Source organism: Plectropomus leopardus, chromosome 10 (assembly GCF_008729295.1).
Source record: "Plectropomus leopardus isolate mb chromosome 10, YSFRI_Pleo_2.0, whole genome shotgun sequence".
NCBI classification, from domain to species: domain Eukaryota; kingdom Metazoa; phylum Chordata; class Actinopteri; order Perciformes; family Serranidae; genus Plectropomus; species Plectropomus leopardus.
This window is the reverse complement of record NC_056472.1, coordinates 17,452,205-17,476,054: the sequence shown is the minus strand read 5'-3', so window position 1 is coordinate 17,476,054 and position 23,850 is coordinate 17,452,205. Positions and strand designations below refer to the sequence as shown.

The 23,850-nt window shown below is 37.8% G+C and overlaps 1 protein-coding gene across 1 annotated transcript in view; it reads left to right on the top strand.

Annotated features, from left to right (window-relative positions):
* stk39 (serine threonine kinase 39) overlaps nucleotides 1-9,097 on the top strand; it is a 32,767-nt gene extending 23,670 nt beyond the window's left edge. Inside the window, exons 15-18 of the mRNA XM_042494993.1 lie at nucleotides 383-435; nucleotides 632-700; nucleotides 1,105-1,169; nucleotides 6,128-9,097. Coding sequence (XP_042350927.1) covers nucleotides 383-435; nucleotides 632-700; nucleotides 1,105-1,169; nucleotides 6,128-6,202 — 262 coding nt within the window. The 3' untranslated portion in view covers nucleotides 6,203-9,097. The remainder of the gene's footprint in view (nucleotides 1-382; nucleotides 436-631; nucleotides 701-1,104; nucleotides 1,170-6,127) is intronic.
* Nucleotides 9,098-23,850: the final 14,753 nt, after the last annotated feature.

The following is a 23,850-nucleotide window of genomic DNA, read 5'->3' as shown; positions in this document are numbered from 1 at the left end:
TTTTTCATCCAGTGCTACAGCTCATTTTCATAGGTGCTCTGTCTTTATGGTAATCCTCAGTATATAACAAAGTTGTTCAAAGCATTTTCTCAAAGTGATTGAAACTGCATGGTCAGTATATCGCCCACTGCTTTTTCATTTTAACTCATGTACCTAATCATTGTAGCAAATGGTGATTTACATTTATATTAAACAATGGATCAAAATGACTGTGTTATTTGAAAAGAGTCGCTGGTAGTGATGAGAATTATGACTCGACCCTCCCTAACTCTGCAGAACGTTTTGGTGTCTTTTAGCTTATTGATATGGTTCTCTTGTTCATGACTAAATCTGACATTTCTGATACCACTCGTGGAATCACATCTCTCGTCTCTGCTTTCAGGAACTCCCGAAAGGAGCTGAATGACATCCGGTTCGAATTCACTCCTGGGCGAGGTAGGAGCTCTGCCTATTTGGATATGAATGTGCCATTTTCCCAGTGATAACATCTTCAGACACTGTGAATTGTTTTGTGTGTAATGGGTAATGGCAGTGTTTGTGCTCATGACAGTACCTAATTCAGTATCTAACACAATAACCTGCTAAGTGGAATACTGCAAGTCCAATATTTGTCATGTTATTCCCTCATAAGACACTGCTGATGGCGTTTCCCAGGAACTGTTCTCAGCCGGTTTGGTCAACGGGCACGATGTTGTTGTTGGTAATGTTACACCTCTTTATTCTGTTAAATTGTGTTGTCTGAATACATACTTAGCCAAGCCCAGGTACCCTAAAACATCACTTAGAAAATATTACCATTTTCTCGAGAAATTTCGCTATTATCTGAGATTGACATTTATTTCATTTCACAAGTAAACAGAACCTGACATAATTGAAATTGTTAAATATTGTCTTTTTTAAATATATACGAAGTATCTGATTTAGTTGAAAAATTGTATTAGAACTGATCACATAACATTTTATCTTTGTAATGTTGATACTGACACTAGACACATACTTTTGTAAATCATGTATTAAAATATTTATTGTGTATATATATTTATATTGTAAAACTTGTTTGATCTTATTTGAACATTATGTTGTTGTGTGCCCTCTGCTTTACAGTTGCTGCTAACCTTCAGAAGATTGTCGATGACCCAACTACCTACAAAGTATTGACCTTTAAGCTGGTGAGTTTCCAGATGATTGATGGCTGATGATTCCCTCGCAGGTTTGTCCTGGCTGAGGACGTGCGGCTGTAAACAGCTTGTTGATGAAAGAAAGGTTCAGTGGGGAATGTGAGAGCAGGAGTTATTAGAAAGGCCAAGATGACAAAAAAATAGCCTTGGCATGAACCAGCATCTGTTGCTTCTGTCTGTCAATTGACGACACAGAGGATTTCTTTTAAGGATATTTTGTTGGTAAGGGAGATTGGAGGCATTGCTACACAGGGTGGAGGGAAAAATCGATTCACATAAGGATTGCAAGTCGTACCCTCCTTGGTTCTGAATTGATTCACAAATAGATTTTTGTATGTTCTTAATTAAGTTATGTGGGTGCAACGATGAAAGCTGAACTCAATCGAGCACAGTTCAGCACCCAAACGATGTTCAGCGAAAAAGGCAAGCGTTTGGGTACGAACCAGTTTTGGATTAAATGACTTAATAATCAGCTCTGCATGATGAAAGGGAAACGTTTTGTGGAAAGAAACTCCCAGTCAACTCTGATTGAGTGAAGAAAATAACTAACTTCAAAAGATCTGTGCTTGTAAAGTGTGTTAGACGACAGTGGTTGTCCCTGTACTAACACTGCAACAGAGAAACTGTTATCCACTTTTGGAGATGTAATGTATTGTTTGGATCTTTTAAAGTGGGCTTGTATGAGCTACTTATCCATAGTCAGTGTATAGCCTTTACTAGACGTCATTCAGCATGCCTCCTTTCTGAAGAAGTAAACAGGCATACGGCCAGGGAAGCTAGGTTGCTGGGGATGAGGGCAGGAGTAAAATACATTTTTAGCCTCTTAAAAACAGGACCACCTAAAAAAAAAATTGGTATGCTATATTTAGAATGAGAATGACATTAGAATGACTTTGATAAATCTGAAATAAAAAAACCCCACCAAAGTCACACAATAACACAGCAAAGTAACCAATTGAGCCAACGGCAGACCAGCCACTTCAGTGTTCAGCGACGTTAAATTAATGTTAACGTTAACAGAGTTTGTGACTTTGACGAAAGCATAGATGAGGACTAAAGCCACTAACAGCTTCCCCATCAGAAAGGGCTGTCTGCCGCAAGGTAAAACATATAAAATATTCGAAATAATACGGACTCTTAAACTGACAGTGATGTTTTTAGTTGAAACTTTTTAGGTTGCTAAAATCTATTTTGCTCCTGCCTTCATCCAAAGCAGGACATCGCTTAGCTTCTGTGTCAGACTGCTGTCTACTGTATGTGATACTGTACACTAACTATGGACAAGTATTTCACACAACCCCACTTCAAAAAAATCAAACTATCCCTTCAATGTCAATGCAGCGGTCCTCATGTCTTCAGAGCACACAGACTGACGAAGATGAAGTGCATGTTGCATATGTGCCATTTTAAGAAGCCGCCTTTGTACGGCTATCAGAGAAACAGTGACATTTGTGGGGGAAAAAAGAAGGCAATAATGTCAGTCCATTTGGATTTGACAAAATATGTAAATTACATTTTATTGACCTTTCTGTTATTGTGGGTAAACAACATCTGTGCTTTGGGTCGCAGTGCTTTACACAATGACCTTTCTGCCATGTTTGCCTTATCAGCAGCTAGTGAGAGTCGCAGGTGGAGCAGCCTCGTGAGAGTCAGAGTGAGGGCAATACTGTTCAAGCCAAGTAGATATATGGGCATGCTTCCATTTCCATATGTTAACTCTGCTCCACTGCAGACATTGTAAAATCCTCACTCTGGCTCAACTCTGCTTTTCCAAATGAAGAGTTACGAGTGCAGTGTCACGAAATCCTGGGAGTGAGAATAATTATCCTCGCTGGAGGAACAGTTCATAACACTTTATGCTAGCAATTCATGGTGTGGTGCCACAAGAGCAACTTAATGATTTAACTGAACAAGAGGTCACAAAGAGTGACCTGTTTTCATAACAGTCCCTCCATGTTGATCAGACAGCTGCAGAGCTCTCAGACCCCCTGAGAGATTGAGTGTCTCTCCCCAATCAGGTGTGAATTGCAAGAGGCCGGCAGGTGTTAAGGCCACCCATTCACTCAGGCTTTTCCACAAGAGGAGAGCTGAATGGAAAAGAAAAACTCCTTTTAAATAGATCTGAATGCACACCGCCTTTGATATTGCCTCTGTGAATAGCGTCTGAGCAGCCTAAAATTGGGGTGAGATGTAGGTGCTGGAAGGTTGAACTGTCAGTGAGGTAAATATTGTGCTTTTTTACTGGGAGCTCTTAAGTTTTGGTAGGATGTATGAGCAAACATAGTACAAGCACAGCTGAACATTACACCCATGAATGATTGTGGAATATCTTATTCCAGAATCATGGGCATTGATATGCTGCTTTAACAGCCTCCACTCTTGGCTTTTTTCCCACGCAGCCACAGGAGTGGAGAGGATGGGCACAGATGTTGGGTGATGAGGCCTGGCTCACAGGCACGGTTCTAGTTTATCCCAAAGGTGCTGGATGGGATTGAGGTCAGAGGGTTGTGCAGTCAGTCAGGTTCTTCAACACCAAACCAGGAAAACAATCATGGACCTCGGTTCCTGCATGGCGGCATTGTCGTGTTCAAGTAGAGAACGGCCGTCTTTAAAATGTTGCCAAAGATGGAAACGCACAATTATTTCAATAATGGTTGTGTACTCTCACAAAATATATTTCCTCTCATGGGAATTAAACAGACTTGCCCAAGCCATAATTTTGTATTACGTATTTCACATTTTATCATATTGCATAATACTGATGTTCTGACCTGATACACTGCAGCTGACCTCATTAAACAGATTTAAGCATTGGCCAGATGTTAGTCATCCTCAACAAAAGGCTATTTTTTTTATCTCTGTGAGTGCAATTTTATAAACATTTTGGAACAATGTCATTAAAATTGCATAGCCTAACACCAAAGTCGATGTGAGTGTCACCAACAACACACAGTATGTAAAGATGGACAGCATAGGAGCGCCCAAAAGCGAAGCCAAAACATCTTATTCACCCCCCTGGTGGCTGGCTGCATAAACACCAACCCCTCCGTACAAACCTGTTGGACATGGGACAACTGAAATATTAAAGTAATAGGGCTGTACCTGACGCTTGATTATGCTGGTCAAATCCGATGTGGCTGTTCAGTACGAATATTCAAAGATTGTTTTGTTTTCCATGCAAAGCTTTAAATATTGAACGGGTTCAACAAGATGTTCAGTGTGACGGCGGAATTCACATAATATGGTAGAGAAGCTGACTGTGTTAACAACGGGTCGTAAATGTGCATTTTTTGTTGACACTAGATATCAAACAAAAGCCAGAGACTGTATTGTGTTAAGTTGTTATGAGCTGTAAATCCAGCACTTATAAGCAGAAGGTCTCTCTCTGTCTGCATGTCTCTGCAGCTCCTTGTGTCAAAGAGTAGCATAAAAGTCAGGAGCACTCACTGGGCATTAAAATGTCCCCAGAAGTACGCTGCAGAGAAAAACCGTCTCCTCGACTTCAGGCAAACTCAGTTGACTGGGCGTCTCCGACTGATGAATTGCATCTTGGGGGCAGCCCTGCAAAATACACATCAAATACATTTTTCACAAGGATGGTTTCTGTAATTTTTTTTATTTTTCGCTTGTTTTTTTTATACAAAAAGGTGGTTTAACAACATGATTGACAGCTATGTGTCAACTGATGTGCTTGCAATCAATACTGCTGTTTGTAGTCGGTTGGACGAGTGTATGGGCAAAAACTTGGTACTGGTGAGCTCCAAATAATGTCACCAGCAAAAGATGGCAGCAGCTGTATATTTTGGCATCGTTTTTGTAGAGTGGGAGTAAGTGGGGACATGTCGTCCATCTTTACAGTCTATGGTCTCTACTTGTAGTTCAAAAATAAGGCAGAGAATATTCTATATTTTTCTCATTGTCAACAAATGTCATGAAAAAAACAAAATCCACTATGCGTCAGTCTGTCTCTCAATACTTTTCAAAATAATTTTTATGTGGTTATCAATTATTTTATAAGCAATAAAATGGTTTCTAAATGCAATGTTCTATAATTTTAAAAAAGCTATGTACCTATATTTTTTTTTGCAAATGTTACTTAACAGGAGTCAATTAAAAAACTGGAAAAAATTGGACTTAAGGCAGAAAAAAAACCCCGGAAAGGATATTTTGTACTTACAAAAATAACTAAAATACAATTAAAATATACAGGAAATTTATTTAGATTTAGTTTTTAGTCAGTTTTGTCAACATAAGCTTGAGGAGGCAAGTGTTCAAATGTTTATAGAGACTGCGATGTCTGCATGACTGTGTGTCAACTGTCTTCACAAAGTGCTGTGTTTGTATTGTAACACTTGTTCTGAATTTCTTAAATCTTGCTCTAAACAAATACTCCCTAAATTATAATAAAATAAAAACAATGCTTAAAGTAACAAAAAACAAATTAAAACTAAACATTTTTTATCAACAAGAACTAAAGTGAGACAAGCAAACTCACTCTCAGACTCCCTAGCTTCAACTTATCTGAGTTGAAAATAAGACAATTAAGAAAACGGCACGTCTATAAACTGTGTGATTGTCCTCTTGTTGTTAGGTGAATGAAAATGTAAAGAGATCTTGCTTGATTAACCAATATTGTGTTAGTCCTTGTAATGATAAAATAGCAATTTTGAAAGACTAGCCCTGCCACAGAGGAATAAACTTTTTCAGATCGCTTTTAGATGGCAGGATTGTTATTTTTGTTAGTCAAGCAAATTACAAACTCAAACTGTTTTCAGAGTTTTGGAAAACAAGACTCAGCGGGGTGAAAACTCTTAATTTTCAGATATAATAAGCTTGTTACACCATAGCAGTTCTAGATATTTTGCAGGATTAGTTTTGTTGATGGAGATGAGAGTGTCAGGATGTGAAGTGGCCCCATTGACCCTCTCCCTTTCTTCCTCCTCACGCAGGCCTCCGGCTGCGACGACTTAGAGATCCCGGACGAGGTGAAGCTGATCGGCTTTGCACAGCTAAGTGTTAGCTGATGCCCTCTTCATGCCTGAAGCAGGTGAGACAGTGGGGAGACAGTTCAGGGCAGACAGACTGAGGAACACACCACCACTTTCTGCAACATTTTCCCCAGCACCCTCCCTGAAAACTCACTACCCCCTCCTTCCTCACTCCTTTCCGCCTTCCCTGAGCCCGGGCTTGGCCACAGCCCCGCCTACACTTCCTTAGCGCCGACATCCCTGCTCACTGTCCCCTGACCTTTAACCTTTCGACATTCCACCGCCTAGCGCACAATGCGGGGTCAGGAAACAGCCCAGGAACCTAAAGATGTACTCAGGTGGTGACAAAAGGTGATTAAGATGTAGCTTTGAATGTTTTATTATTTTTTTCTTTTACTCATTTTTTTGTTTTTCATCACATTGCCTTTGTGTTCAGCAATGCTCTCATTATTTATTGAAATGAGAAGGTGTTTTTATGTTGTTTTCTCATGCTGTTTAGTTGCCACAGTGAAAACAAATTGACTCGCATCTCACAAACACACTCATTCGTGATGTTTCCCTGAGGTCTTTGTCAGAATGTAAGATTTAGTTAATTTATGGAGAAAAGCACATTTTCAGAATAACATAATGAATGTCTACAAAGAGGATGAATTGTATTTGTATGTGGAGACCTGTTTTACACTGACAAGAAGGGAACCATTTGCTCGAGAGTGCAGGAGGAAAAAAAAAGAAGAGACCAGGATGCTACTGTGTATAATTTGCTGCTCTCGACAGTGCTAATGCTTCAAAATGTTAGCGGTGCCTTGTTCATTTTTCTGTGCCTAAGAAAGTAGACAATGAGTGAGACTACACAAAGAGCAGAACCTGCTGATTACCAATTCAGTTCAAGTCAAGTATCTTAACTTAATGAGAGAAGCTACAATGCACTTTTGGGCTGAGTGTGTGTACCCAACAAGCAGATGCTTAGCCCGGGGAGACAAGTTAACTTGTGTGCTTTTGTCATCAGACAAATAAAACCTAACGAAACCTGCAGTCGATGTAATCTGCTCTGGTTGTTGGTATTCAGATGCCAGATTAAACGACAAAACCACAACAGTTTTTATTTTCTTGCTCTGTCCTGCTGCACTACAAAACCCTTTGTTCCCAAAAAAATATAGAACAAACCCGATTCCAGAAAAGTTGGGACGTTGTGTAAAATGTAAAAAAAAACAGAATGCAATGATTTGCAAATCTCATAAACCCATAATTTATTCACAGTAGAACATAGACAACATAACAGATGTTTAAAGTGAGACATTTTACCATTTCATTCAAAAAATTTGATGGTGGCAACACATCTCAAAAAAATTGGGACAGGCAACAAAAGGCTGGAAAAGTAAGTGGTACTAATAAAAAACAGCTGGAGGAGCATTTTGCAGATAATTAGGTTTATTTGAGGTCACTAACATGACTGGGTATAAAAAGAGCATTTTAGAGAGGCAGAGTCTCTCTGAAGTAAACATGGGCAGAGGTTCACCAATCTGCGGAAAACTGCATCTAAAAATTGTTGAACAATTTCAGAAGAATGTTTGTCAACGTAAAATTGCAAAGACTTTGAATATCCCGCTATCTGCAGTACATAATATCAAAGGATTCAGAGAATCTGGAGAAATCTCTGTGCCCAAGGGACAAGGCCGAAGGTCAATATTGGATGCTTGTGATCGTCGGGCCCTGATGCGGCACAGCATTAAAAACAGGCATGATTCTGTCCTGGAAATCCTGGAACTGCATGGGCTCAGGAACACTTCCAGAAATCATTGTCCAGGAACGCTGCCGTCTTCTCTGGGCCAAAGCTCATTTAAAGTGGACTGAAGCAAAATGGGAAACTGTTCTGTGGTCAGATTAATCAAAATCTGAAATTATTTTTTGGAAACCACGGACACCGTGTTCTCCGGACTAAAGAGAAGAGCGACCATCCGACGTGTTATCAGCGCACAGTTCAAAAGCCTGCATCTCTGATGATATGGTGTTGCATTAGTGCCTATGGCATGGGCAGCTTACAGATCTGGAAAGGCACTATCAATGCTGAAAAGTATGTACAGGTTTCAGAACAACATACGCTCCCATCTAGACAATGTCTCTTTCAAGGAAGGCCTTACATATTTAGGCAAGACAATGGAAAACCACATACTGCATCCATCACAACAGCATGGCTTCGCAGTAGAAGAGTCTGGCTGCTGAACTGGCCTGCCTGCAGTCCAGACCTTTCACCAACAGAAAGCATTTGGTGCATCACATAACGAAATATCCAGCAAAGAACACCCAGGACTGTTGAGCAACTAGAATCCTACATCAGACAAGAATGGGACAACATTTCTCTCCAAAAACTCCAGCAAGTGGTCCCCTCACTTCCCAGATTTTTACAGACTGTCGTTAAAAGAAGAGGGGATGCTACACAATTGTAAACATGTCCCTGTCCCAACTTTTTTGAGAAGCGTTGCAGCCATGAAATTCAAAATGGTAATTTTTTTTTAGTTTAAACATTTGAGGTATTTTCTATGTTCTATTTTGAATAAAATATGGGTTTGCAAATCGTTGCATCCTGTTTATATTTACATTTCACACAGCGTCCCAACTCTTTCGGAATTGGGGTTGTAGTTACTGAAATGTACTGTATGACGATGCACCTGAGGATGAAACCAAAAGGCAACTATTGAAAGGGTGACGAGCCATTTGTTTGTCCAAAGTCCAGTAGCTCTAAATTATTTTTAAGTATTGAGATGGTAAATATTAACTTCTACTAAATTCTTTATTATGAAGTAATTTATTGTGTTTTCTATGTACAGTATGTGTACCATTTCAGCATATTACTCCTATTCCCTCTCTGTAATCAGCTGATGTCAAATTTCTGATGAGAAGCAACAATAAAGAATAGCTATTATTAAAAAAAAAGGTGTGGTGTATTTACTGTGAGCTTGCTGTGTCATTACCATAGACTGTAAAAGTAATGGATGTAGCCACTGACATCACCCATCAATTTATCGACTCCTGTTTTGAAGCCTTGAGTTCGGCATTTCGGCCGTCGCCATATTGGTTTTTTTGGAGCCAAAAGTGACCATATTTGGGTGAAAGGCTAGCACTGTGGAGGGGTGGGGGTGGGGGTCGGACTAAGAAGCCAAGAGTATACAGTTGCTGGTGTGTTTTTGTAAACACCCAGGCTTCGTGCCCTAAAGCAGAGTGAACCAAGACTATTATTTATCAAACTGTCACAACGGAGCACTTTCCACAATAAAAGAACAACGTAAATTACTCAGAGCATTTTGCTCAGAAGCAGCTCTACAAAAAAGCTTGCAAAGACAAAGGTGTATGTTCAGAGCTTATCGTGTACCTTCAGTGCTTAGCTCACTGATCTCCGAGCCCTTCAGGTCTTTATTTCTCTGTCTTATAACAGTACTGATGCTGAACGTAGCTCTGTGTCCACAGACAGGGTCATAGTTTGTCCTTCATTCCTTAATCTCGTTAACATCAGGAGAATCTCAACTAGATCTCAATGCTGATAGACTATCACAACACAATGTCATGTGAAATTCTCGTCTAAAGTGCCCATTGCGCCGCCCCAACGTGAATTCGGGTCCATTCGTGTCTTTGCATTGACTTTGTATGTGAACTTGCTGTGTGAAAGGCTTGTGTCGCATTCGTTGTGAACACAACATAAGCCTTAATAAAATGTAAATGGGTTAGTTATATAAAAATTCAATTACAAAGGGGGAAATTAGCTAAAGAGACCGAGATTTATTTATTTCTGCTGCTAAATTGGGCATTTTGACATGGGGGTCTATGTGATTTACTGGGCTTTTAAGCCAGCTTTAGGTGGCCAGCAAAGAAACTGCAGTTTTTGGTTTGATTTTTCAGCTCTGGAGGTTGCTGCTTGGTCATTACATGCTTATTTATTCCTTAATACCATCTACACTAAAATTCAGAAGCCTTCTGATTTTGAGGAAGTACATTTTAAAAAATGTTATGATTATTTCAACATATTTGTCACATGAAATCATATCAATACAATTTCAGTGAAATGTAGAAAATTAGTTCTTCATGTAGAATCTTTATGGCCCGTGGGTCGTTGCTCTGAGCCTCTTACTGCCGACCTAAGCAGGGAGAAAAGGCTGTGGTCTGGATTTTTTTTTTTTTTTAAAGATTATTTCTTGGGATTTTTGCCTCAATTGGATAGAACAGCTTTAGTGTGAAAGCAGGAGAGAGAGAGAGAGAGAGAGAGAGGGGATGACATGCAGCAAAGGGCCGAGGCCAGAATCTCACCCACAGCAGCTGCGGCAAGGACATAGCCTCTGTACAACAAACGCCCGCTCCACCAGGTGAGCTAATGGGCACCCCTGTTAGCTGGATAATTTAGATCCTTAATGACTCTCCTAGCTCTGTTTTGTGGATTGTTCTTTTAGCTGATATTTGTTACAAAAGGCCAATTCACCACTGTAATCTTTCCTCATAGCAGAATTTGGCAAGTTTAAAGCATGGATTGTCTTTCAGGTGAATTTTATCTAGTTTGCCTGATATCACAAGATATAGATTTGCATCAAGGGGCTTTAGAATCTGTCAAACATACAACAGCCTCCATCCTTAGTCCATCAATTTCATTAAAGGAGCTGTTAGTAATTTCCAGCCACCCAGTCCAACCAAATGGGGCGCAGTATTTCACCCATTAAATGTTGTTCCACCACTGCGTCCATGTACCAATAATTTACAATCATCTGTCTATAAGATACCCATAACTGACAGCAAAGCAAGAATAAAGCCGGTCAAAATAAGGCTATCTTTTGATCTTCACGTGTGACGTTTGTGTTTAGTTTACTTTATAGCTTACTAAGCTCAGTTTTAGCAACGCCACACTAACAAGAAAACAATCACACCATCTGAAAAGTTTACTGTGAACTGTAAGCCTACAGCTTGTATTGTCGTTAGTTACCCCAAAGATACATTTTGGTCAGCGTTAAATGTTACTAACCAGTGTAAATGAAACGTTGCCAATTCAGTATCAAACCGCATCTTTTTACTCTCCAAGAGCTGTCTCCAGCATTGAAAAACCACACTTATATTTACTCTACTTTTGTTGCTCGTGATGGAGATAACGGCCGTTTTCTTGGAGCTTCTGCCATCACTGTGTTTTTTAACACACTAACAAATTCACTGAGACTGTAACTTCTATGCTGTATTCGTTGACTCCGGTGTAGGATGATTTCCTTGTCAGTATGTGTTTCCTCTCCACCTAAACCTGACCCAAACCCCAAGCCCTAATCATGATCACCCAGGGGAGGGTGGGAGGATTTGACAGGAAAACACACTTTGTTACAACACTGGCCGGCTCAACTTTTTCATCCTCTACTGTGGCACACTAGAGGCTTCAGTGACTCTCTATTGCCTCTTAGGCCAGGATGTATTAATAATACAGAAGGGACGGCGTGTCCTTGGCTGCTTAGCAGTAGGTATCTCTGCAATACAATACATTGGCATCTTGAACATTGCTCAACCAATATGCCCAGATCTTGCATATAGCTCCTTTAAAGAACCAGTAAAAGTAATCCCTCTTAGTCTTTACTTATTATTTTTCTGTGTTCAGAATAGGCACAGCACGCAAGTGAGGTCAGGAATTTATGTATGCTGTCCAAAATGGCGTAAAAACATCAAGTATATATAGTATGACATCAAAAATCATGAAAAATTGCCAGTATAGCATGTCACTCAAAGATAACGAAAAAACATCATGGTATAGTATGTGGCCCAAAATGACGAAAAAACATCATGGTATAGTATGTGGCCTAAAATGATGAAAAAACGTCATAGTATAATATGTCGTCTAAAATGATGAAAAAATATCATTGTAAGTATGTCGTCCATAATAGTGAAAAAACGTCATAGCACAGTATGTTACCCAAAATGATGAAAAAACTTCATAGTATAGTATGTTCAAAATGATGAAAAAAATGTCATAGTACAGTATGTAGCCCAACATCATGAAAAAAACATCATTGTATAGTATGTCATCCAAAGTGAATAAAAAATATCATAGTATAGTATGTTGTCTAAACTCATGAAAAAACATGATAGTGTAGTATGTCGTCCAAAATCGTGAAAAAACGTCATAGTATAGTATGTCACCCGAAATCAGGAATAAACATCATGACATGATTGGCTCACCACAGTGATCCGCTAGGATGTCACTGAGCCCGAACCCTCTTTCTTCAGCCAGCAACCCAAAGAACTCTTCTCCCACTCCTGGATTGGCAAGTAACATTTGGGCATAGCATTAGGACACAAGTACAGGCTGGGCAAGACTGTTTACTTTGTCTGTCATCATATCGTGTGTACCATGTATTGATGTAATGCTATTGAATGAGTTGTTGTTGTTGTTGTTGTTGTGATCTTTTTGTTATTAAGTTATCAGTTGATTTGGATTTAGTGTGTTCATGCCTCACACAGACAGCGTCTTGCATGCAACTAAACACCTTTTTACTAACCACCTTATATACATATCTATCATTTTATATAGATCTATACATACACTCATAAGTTGGCTCTCAACAGAAACACACAGAGAAGGAACTTAAAGTTCCCGCCTTTTCTTTGTTGTTGACCGACCACATGGTCAGCTAAGGCCTTCTCCGCTCTGCGGCCATCTTTGGATCTTGCATCTTCTTTGTGCTTCTGTTGTTAGTCAATTCACCTCTGCCACTTGGTGTGTTCACGCTCACACCAACACACACTCCTTTCTCTCTCTCTCTCTCTCTCTCTCTCTCTCTCTCACACACACACACACACACACACACACACACACATTTACACATCCACACTTGCATATACTTGTATATATTAGTAGTTAGGATACATTGTGTTTTTGTTTTGTTTTGCTTGAATTTTGGAATAAATGTTTGTGGAATCATATTTGCTGTCTGCTTAATAGTGTAAAAAATTTTGTAAATCGCCAACTACTGTGTCAAGTGCTCCGAAATTCCTCACGCTTTACCATCAATGGGGTAATTTTGGTAATAATTATTAATTTGATTATTGATCAAGTTCCAAAGTTCCAAATTTAGTGTATTTTGAGACTGATTTTATTAATCAGCTATAATTTTTCCCTTTTCAGGAATGGTGCCCCACGAGGTGATTTAATGTAGATTAAGTCACATTATTTAGCATAATTAATCATTATTTTTTATTAATTATCAATTATTTCTAATAGCTATGCTTTAACAATTGGTGACCTTTTGCGTTAGGCCTAATAACATTATGGGTTGCCGCGTAGTATAGTATGTGGTCCAAAAATGTATCAAAACTTCATAGTATAGTATGTGGTCCAAAAATGTATAAAAATGCAAGCTAAACATGCTATATTATGGCGTTTTTGGCCGTTTGTTTACCATTTTATACTATAATGTGTCTCCAAATGCTATTTAATGCGGTTTTAAGTTGTTTTTTGGATATGTGATATTTTGACATTTTTTGCCTGACTGAGGTATGACATTTTCTATTGTTTTTTCAACAAACCATATCATGGTGTTTTTGGCCGTTTTTGCAACATTCTATACTATGGCGTGTCTCCAAATGCTATTTTATGGGGTTTTCAGCTGTTTTTGGAATGCATTTTTTTTTTTTTTTTTTTTTACATTTTTTCAGCGTTCTTTTTGGGTCGTTTTTTTGAACATACCATATAATTGTGTAGTTGGCTGTTTTTGCAACACTCTATGCTATGGCGTTTCTCAGAACACTATTTGATGCTGTTTTCAGCTGTTTTTGTGACATGTCATTTTTTGCCATTTTTTGCCATACTATAGCCTTGCTTTCTGGGTCATTTTTTCAACATGCCATGTTCTTTTGTTTTTGGCCTTTTTTGCAATTTTCCTTACTATGGCATGTCTTAGAAAGCTATTTTATGTGTTTTCAGCTGTTTTTAGGATATTTTATTTTTTGACGTTTTTCGCCTTACTATAGCTTTGCTTTTTGGGACATTTTTTCGACCTGTCATATTATTGTTTGTTTGGCCTTTTTTGCAACATTCTTTGTTATGGCATGTTTTTGCACGCTATTTTATGTGCATTTCATGTATTTTTGTGACATTTTATCTTTTGACTTTTTTCACCTTACTATAGCCTTTCTTTTTGGCTCATTTTTTCGACCTGTCATTTTATTGTGTTTTTGGCCTTTTTTGCAAAATCCTTTGCTATGGCATGTCTTTGCATGCTATTTTATGTGTCTTTTAGGCGCTTTTGGGACATTTTATTTTTTTGACTTTTTTCGCCTTACTATAGCCTTGCTTTTTGGGTCATTTTTTCGACATGTCATGTTATTGTGTTTTTGGCCTTTTTTGCAAAATGCTTTGCTATAGCATGTTTTTGCACGCTATTTCATGTCTATTTCAGCTGTTTTTGGGACATTTCATTTTTTGACTTTTTCGCCTTAGTATAGCCTTGCTTTCTTGACCATTTTTTTGATGTCTATATTAGTGTGTTTTTGGACTTTTTTGCAACATTCTTTGTTATGGTATGTTTGTCCAGGTATTTTTGAGACATGTCATATTTTGACGTTTTTGCCATACTATAGCCTTTCTGTTTCGGTCATTTTTCTGACGTTCAAACTTCTGTTGTTTTCTGGCATTTTTGCAAAATTCTATGCTATGGTGTCTCTTGGCACGGTATTTTATGTTGTTTTGAGGCGTTTCGAGCAGTTTTTGGGACATGTCATATTTTCACATTTTTGCCATGCTATAGCCTTGCTTGTTCAGTCATTTTTCTGACGTTCAAAATTCTGCTTTTTTGGGGCGGTTTTGCAAAATACTATGCTATGGTGTCTCTTGGCATGGTATTTTATGCTGTTTTTAGGTGTTTCCAGCTATTTTTGGGATATATCATATTTTGACATTTTTGCCATACTATAGCCTTGCTTTTTCGGTCATTTTTCTGACGTTCAAAATTCTGCTTTTTTGGGGCGTTTTTGCAAAATTCTGTGCTATGGCGTCTCTTGGCACGCTATTTTATGCTGTTTTGAGGTGTTTCCAGCAGTTTTTGGGATATGTCATATTTTGACATTTTTCCCATACTATAGCCTTGCTGTTTCGGTCATTTTTTTGACATTCAATATTATGGTGTTATTCGGCATTTTTGCAACATTCTATTCTATGGCGTCTCTTGGCACGCTATTTTATGCTGTTTTGAGGCGTTTCGAGGTATTTTTGGGACATGTCATATTTTGACATTTTTCCCATACTATAGCCTTGTTTTTTCGGTCATTTTTCTGACGTTCAAAATTCTGCTTTTTTGGGGTGTTTTTGCAAAATTCTATGCTATGGTGTCTCTTGGCACGGTATTTTATGTTGTTTTGAGGCGTTTCGAGCAGTTTTTGGGACATGTCATATTTTCACATTTTTGCCATGCTATAGCCTTGCTGTTTCGGTCATTTTTTTGACATTCAATATTATGGTGTTATTCGGCATTTTTGCAACATTCTATTCTATAGCGTCTCTTGGCCCGCTATTTTATGTTATTTTCAGGTGTTTCCAGCAGTTTTTGGGACATGTCATATTTTGACATTTTTGCCATACTATAGCCTTGCTTTTTTGGTCATTTTTCTGACATTCAAAATTCTGCTTTTTGGGGGCGTTTTTGCAAAATACTATGCTATAGCGTCTCTTGGCACGGTATTTTATGTTGTTTTTAGGTGTTTCCAGCAGTTTTTGAGACATGTCATATTTTGACATTTTTGCAATACTATAGCCTTGGTGTTTCAGTCATTTTTCTGACATTCAAACTTCTGCTGTTTACTGGCATTTTTGCAAAATACTATGCTATGGCGGCTCTTGGCACGCTATTTTATGTTATTTTCAGGTGTTTCCAGCAGTTTTTGGGACATGTCATATTTTGACATTTTTGCCATACTATAGCCTTGCTTTTTCGGTCATTTTTCTGACATCCAAAATTCTGCTTTTTTGGGGCGTTTTTGCAAAATTCTATGCTATGGCGGCTCTTGGCACGCTATTTTATGTTATTTTCAGGTGTTTCCAGCAGTTTTTGGGACATGTCATATTTTGACATTTTTGCCATACTATAGCCTTGCTTTTTTGGTCATTTTTCTGACATTCAAAATTCTGCTTTTTTGGGGCGTTTTTGCAAAATACTATGCTATAGCGTCTCTTGGCACGGTATTTTATGTTGTTTTTAGGTGTTTCCAGCAGTTTTTGAGACATGTCATATTTTGACATTTTTGCAATACTATAGCCTTGCTGTTTCAGTCATTTTTCTGACGTTCAAAATTCTGCTTTTTTGGGGCGTTTTTGCAAAATACTATGCTATGGCGTCTCTTGGCACGCTATCTTATGTTATTTTCAGGTGTTTCCAGCAGTTTTTGGGACATGTCATATTTTGACATTTTTGCCATACTATAGCCTTGCTTTTTCTGTCATTTTTTTGACGTTCAAAATTCTGCTTTTTTGGGGCATTTTTGCAAAATACTATGCTATGGCGTCTCTTGGCACGCTATCTTATGTTATTTTCAGGAGGTGTTTCCAGCAGTTTTTGAGACATGTCATATTTTGACATTTTTGCCATACTATAGCCTTGCTTTTTCAGTCATTTTTCTGACGTTCAAAATTCTGCTTTTTTGGGGTTTTTGCAAAATTCTATGCTATGGCGTCTCTTGGCACGCTATTTTATGTTGTTTTGAGGCGTTTCCAGCAGTTTTTGGGACATGTCATATTTTGACATTTTTGCCATACTATAGCCTTGCTTTTTCTGTCATTTTTCTGACGTTCAAAATTCTGCTTTTTTGGGGCGTTTTTGCAAAATTCTATGCTATGGCGTCTCTTGGCACGGTATTTTATGTTATTTTCAGGTGTTTCCAGCAGTTTTTGGGACATGTCATATTTTGACATTTTTGCCATACTATAGCCTTGCTTTTTCTGTCATTTTTCTGACGTTCAAAATTCTGCTTTTTTGGGGCGTTTTTGCAAAATTCTATGCTATGGCGGCTCTTGGCACGCTGTTTTATGTTATTTTCAGGTGTTTCCAGCAGTTTTTGGGACATGTCATATTTTGACATTTTTGCCATACTATAGCCTTGCTTTTTCTGTCATTTTTCTGACGTTCAAAATTCTGCTTTTTTGGGGCGTTTTTGCAAAATTCTATGCTATGGTGTCTCTTGGCACGCTATTTTATGTTATTTTCAGGTGTTTCCAGCAGTTTTTGGGACATGTCATATTTTGACATTTTTGCCATACTATAGCCTTGCTTTTTCTGTTCATTTTTCTGACGTTCAAAATTCTGCTTTTTTGGGGCGTTTTTGCAAAATTCTATGCTATGGCGTCTCTTGGCACGCTATTTTATGTTGTTTTGAGGCGTTTCCAGCAGTTTTTTTTTGAGGCATGTCATATTTTGACATTTTTGCCATACTATAGCCTTGCTTTTTCAGTCATTTTTCTGACGTCAAAATTCTGCTTTTTTTGGGGCGTTTTTGCAAAATTCTATGCTATGGCGTCTCTTGGCACGCTATTTTATGTTGTTTTGAGGCGTTTCCAGCAGTTTTTTGACATGTCATATTTTGACATTTTTGCCATACTATAGCCTTGCTTTTTCTGGTCATTTTTCTGACGTTCAAAATTCTGCTTTTTTGGGGCGTTTTTGCAAAATACTATGCTATGGCGTCTCTTGGCACGTATTTTATGTTATTTTCAGGTGTTTCCAGCAGTTTTTGGGACATGTCATTTTGACATTTTTGCCATACTATAGCCTTGCTTTTTTGTCATTTTTCTGACGTTCAAAATTCTGCTTTTTTGGGGCGTTTTTGCAAAATTCTATGCTATGGCGTCTCTTGGCACGCTATTTTATGTTGTTTTGAGGTGTTTCCAGCAGTTTTTGGGACATGTCATATTTTGACATTTTTGCCATACTATAGCCTTGCTTTTTCTGTCATTTTTCTGACGTTCAAAATTCTGCTTTTTTGGGGCGTTTTTGCAAAATTCTATGCTATGGTGGCGTCTCTTGGCACGCTATTTTATGTTGTTTTCAGGTGTTTCCAGCAGTTTTTGGGACATGTCATATTTTGACATTTTTGCCATACTATAGCCTTGCTTTTCTGTCATTTTTTCTGACGTTCAAAATTCTGCTTTTTTGGGGCATTTTTGCAAAATTCTATGCTATGGCGGTCTCTTGGCACGCTATTTTATGTTATTTTCAGGTGTTTCCAGCAGTTTTTTTGGGACATGTCATATTTTGACATTTTTGCCATACTATAGCCTTGCTTTTTCAGTCATTTTTCTGACGTTCAAAATTCTGCTTTTTGGGGCGTTTTTTGCAAAATTCTATGCTATGGCGTCTCTTGGCACGCTATTTTATGTTATTTTGAGGTGTTTCCAGCAGTTTTTGGGACATGTCATATTTTGACATTTTTGCCATACTATAGCCTTGCTTTTTTCAGTCATTTTTCTGACGTTCAAAATTCTGCTTTTTTGGGGCGTTTTTGCAAAATTCTATGCTATGGCGTCTCTTGGCACGCTATTTTATGTTGTTTTGAGGCGTTTCCAGCAGTTTTGGACATGTCATATTTTGACATTTTTGCCATACTATAGCCTTGCTTTTTCTGTCATTTTTCTGACGTTCAAAATTCTGCTTTTTTGTTGGGCGTTTTTTGCAAAATTCTATGCTATGGCGTCTCTTGGCACGGTATTTTATGTTATTTTCAGGTGTTTCCAGCAGTTTTTGGGACATGTCACATTTTGACATTTTTGCCATACTATAGCCTTGCTTTTTTGGTCATTTTCTGACGTTCAAAATTCTGCTTTTTTGGGGCGTTTTTGCAAAATTCTATGCTATGGCGTCTCTTGGCACGGTAATTTATGTTATTTTCAGGTGTTTCCAGCAGTTTTTGGGACATGTCATATTTTGACATTTTTGCCATACTATAGCCTTGCTTTTTCTGTCATTTTTCTGACGTTCAAAATTCTGCTTTTTTGGGGCGTTTTTGCAAAATTCTATGCTATGGCGGCTCTTGGCACGCTATTTTATGTTATTTTCAGGTGTTTCCAGCAGTTTTTTGGGACATGTCATATTTTGACATTTTTGCCATACTATAGCCTTGCTTTTTTGGTCATTTTTCTGACGTTCAAAATTCTGCTTTTTTGGGGCGTTTTTTTTTTTTTTGCAAAATTCTATGCTATGGCGTCTCTTGGCAACGCTATTTTATGTTGTTTTGAGGTGTTTCCAGCAGTTTTTGGGACATGTCATATTTTGACATTTTTGCCATACTATAGCCTTGCTTTTTCTGTCATTTTTCTGACGTTCAAAATTCTGCTTTTTTGGGGCATTTTTGCAAAATTCTATGCTATGGCGTCTCTTGGCACGCTATTTTATGTTGTTTTGAGGGTTTCCAGCAGTTTTTGGGACATGTCATATTTTGACATTTTTTGCCATACTATAGCCTTGCTTTTTCGGTCATTTTTCTGACGTTCAAAATTCTGCTTTTTTTGGGCGTTTTTTGCAAAATTCTATGCTATGGCGTCTCTTGGCACGCTATTTTATGTTTGTTTTCAGGTGTTTCCAGCAGTTTTTGGACATGTCATATTTTGACATTTTTGCCATACTATAGCCTTGCTTTTTCTGTCATTTTTCTGACGTTCAAAATTCTGCTTTTTTGGGGCGTTTTTGCAAAATTCTATGCTATGGCGTCTCTTGGCACGGTATTTTTATGTTATTTTCAGGTGTTTCCAGCAGTTTTTGGGACATGTCATATTTTGACATTTTTGCCATACTATAGCCTTGCTTTTTCTGTCATTTTTCTGACGTTCAAAATTCTGCTTTTTTGGGGCGTTTTTGCAAAATTCTATGCTATGGCGGCTCTTGGCACGCTGTTTTATGTTATTTTCAGGTGTTTCCAGCAGTTTTTGGACATGTCATATTTTGACATTTTTGCCATACTATAGCCTTGCTTTTTCGTTCATTTTTCTGACGTTCAAAATTCTGCTTTTTTGGGGCGTTTTTGCAAAATTCTATGCTATGGTGTCTCTTGGCACGCTATTTTATGTTGTTTTGAGGTGTTTCCAGCAGTTTTTGAGGCATGTCATATTTTTGACATTTTTGCCATACTATAGCCTTGCTTTTTCAGTCATTTTTCTGACGTTCAAAATTCTGCTTTTTTGGGGCGTTTTTGCAAAATTCTATGCTATGGCATCTCTTGGCACGCTACTATGGTTTTTATGTTGTTTTGAGGTGTTTCCAGCAGGTTTTGGGACATGTCATATTTTGACATTTTTGCCATACTATAGCCTTGCTTTTTCTGGTCATTTTTCTGACGTTCAAAAATTTCATGTTTTTTGGGGCATTTTTGCAAAATTCTATGCAATGGCATCTCTTGGCACGCTATTTTATGTTGTTTTGAGGCGTTTCCAGCAGTTTTTGAGACATGTCATATTTTGACAGTTTTGCCATACTATAGCCTTGCTTGTTCAGTGATTTTTCTGACATTGAAACTTCTGCTGTTTTCTGGCATTTTTGCAAAATTCTATGCAATGGCATCTCTTGGCACGGTATTTTATGCTGTTTTTTAGGTGTTTCCAGCAGTTTTTGAGACATGTCATATATTTTGACATTTTTGCCAACTATAGCCTTGCTGTTTCGGTCATTTTTCTGACATTCAATATTATGGTGTTTTGGGGCGTTTTTGCAAAATTCTATGCTATGGCGGCTCTTGGCACACTATTTTATGTTATTTTCAGGTGTTTCCAGCAGTTTTTGGGACATGTCATATTTTGACATTTTTGCCATACTATAGCCTTGTTTTTTCGGTCATTTTTCTGACGTTCAATATCTTGGTGTTTTGGGGCGTTTTTGCAAAATTCTATGCTATGGCATGTCTTGTCATGCTATTTTATGTGTTTTCCAACAATTTTCAGCTTTTTTTGGGACATTCAATTTTTTGACTTTGTTCGCCTTACTATAGCCTTGCTTTTTTGGCCATTTTTTCAATGTGTCTTATTATTGTGTTTTTGGCCTTTTTTGCAACATTCCTTGTTATGGTATGTTTTTGCACGCTATTTTATGTGTATTTCAGGTGTTTTTTGGACATTTCATTCTTTGACTTTTTTCGCCTTACTATAGCCTTGCTTTTTTGGCCATTTTTTTGACCTGTCATATTATTGTGTTTTTGGCCTTTTTTGCAGCATTCTTTGTTATGGCATGTTTTTGCACGCTATTTTATGTGTATTTCAGGCGTTTTGGAGACAATTAATTTTTTGACTTTTGTTGCCTTACTATAGCCTTTCTTTTTGAGTCATTTTTTTGACCATTCATATTATTGTGTTTTTGGCCTTTTTTGCAAAATCCTTTGCTATGACATTTCTTGGCATGGTATTTTATGAATTTTCAGCTGTGTTCAGTTGTTTTGGGGACATTTAAATTCTTGACTTTTTTCGCCTTACTATAGCCTTGCTTTTTGGGTCATTTTTTCGACGTGTCATATTATTGTGTTTTTGGCCTTTTTTGCAAAATGCTTTGCTATTGCACGTCTTGGCCTGCTAATTTATGTGTTTTTCGGCTGTGTTCAGTTGTATTTGGGACATTTAATTTTTTGACTTTTTTCGCGTTACTATACCCTTGCTTCTTGGGCCATTTTTTGACCTGTCATATTATTGTTTTTTTGGCCTTTTCTGCAACATTCTTTGTTATGGCATGTCTTTGCACGCTATTTCATGTGTATTGCAGGCATTTTGGGGACATTTCATTTTTTGACTTTTTGCGCCTTACTATAGCCTTGCTTTTTGCGTCATTTTTTCGACCTGTCATATTATTGTGTTTTTGGCCTTTTTTGCAAAATCCTTTGCTATGGCGGCTCTTGGCACGCCATTTAATGTGTCTTTCAACAGTTTTCAGCTGTTTTTGGTACACTTTATTTTTTTACTTTTTTCGCCTTACTATAGCCTTGCTTTTTGGGTGATTTTTCGACCTGTCATATGATTGTGTTTTTTGCCTTTTTTTGCAACATTCTTTGTTATTGCATGTCTTTGCACGCTATTTTATGTGTTTTTCAGGTGTTTTTGGGACATTTCATTTTTTGACTTTTTGTGCCTTATTTTGCCTTGGTTTTTGGGTCTTTTTTTCGACCTGTCATTTTATCTTGTTTTTGGCCTTTTTTGCAACATTCTTTTCTATGGCATGTCTTGTCCATGTCTCCATAACAACTGAACACAGCTGAAAACCGCATAAAATAGCTTGCCTAGATACGCCATAGCATAGAATCTTGCGAATAAAAGTGAAAAACACCATAATATAGCATGTAGAAAAAACGATTGAAAATGCCATTGTATATGTTGAAAAATCTCAAGAAATGACATGTCTCAAAACAGTTAAAAACTGCATAAAATACCGTGCCCAGACACGCCATAGCATAGAAAAAAGGGCCAAAACACCATAATTTAGCATGTCTAAAAAAGGACCGATATATATTTTGTGTGGTTTTCAGTTGTTTTTGGGACATGTCATATTTTGACATTTTGCGGTATACCATACTATGATGTTATCTCTCTTTTTTTTTTTTTTTTTTTTACTACATGCCATATTATGATGTTTATGGAGGGTTTTTTTTTCAACATTCTATACTATGTATGGTGTGTCTTAACATGCTATTTGATGTGGATTACAATGTTGTTTTGGACATGTCATATTTTGATTGAATTTTTTCCACATAGTATACCATGACGTTTTCGGTCTTTTTTGCGACATGCTATATTGTGATGTTGTTGGACGTTTTTTTTTGACATTGTATACCATGACGTGTCTAGACATGCTATTTTATGTGTTTCTCAGCTGTTATTTTGACATGTCATATTTTCACATTTTTCGACAAACTACTATTGTGTTTTCGGCCTTTTTTGGTTATGCTATATTAGAATGTTTTTGGCCGTTTTTTCGAACAATCTAACTATGACGTGTCTCGACTGTAGCGGTTTAAGTTGGGAATTTATTAATTAATCAGCAATTAATTTAAATTATTAATTAATTAATAAATCCATACCAAAATATGTAACTATAACTCATAATGCAAGGTTATGACATTTTACACACACAAATCACAAGATCAAGTATCTTGAAGGGTTTATTTAACTACTCACTACACAGGAAAACTACTAAAAGACTACAAACAAATGAAATAGTGCAAGATGATCAAGTAGAAAATTTAAAATTAAAGAAACGTCAATGTCAAGCATCGATCAACAGCGAGAGGCAACCTATCCCATAAAACATTGAAGGGAAAGATAAAGAAGAAGCCTGATCAGAGAATAACCCATCATTGTATTAATGGGAGATCCTGACCTCGGTGTAACACTTCCTATGTGTCCCTTTCATCTAAGAGCATCAACCCCATAAAACCACAGGAAAGACTGTTTCAACTTCCTCAGAAGTCTCGGTGCCAGGGAAAAGGTTCACTCTGGAAAGTTGCAGTGTGGCCTTTGTGAGGACACAGAACGGGCAGCTCGGTTCCGCTCATGCGGTTCCAGTGGCTGGCCTCGGTCGGTTTGAATGTTGCAAATTTGACTTTGAGTCCTCTATCTCTCTCTCTCCATGAACAGCTGGATCATCTTCTGACACCTCATGTGGCTGAGATGAGATCATGATGACAGCTTATCAGGCTTGTTTCATTCAAAGTCTCTTTGTCCC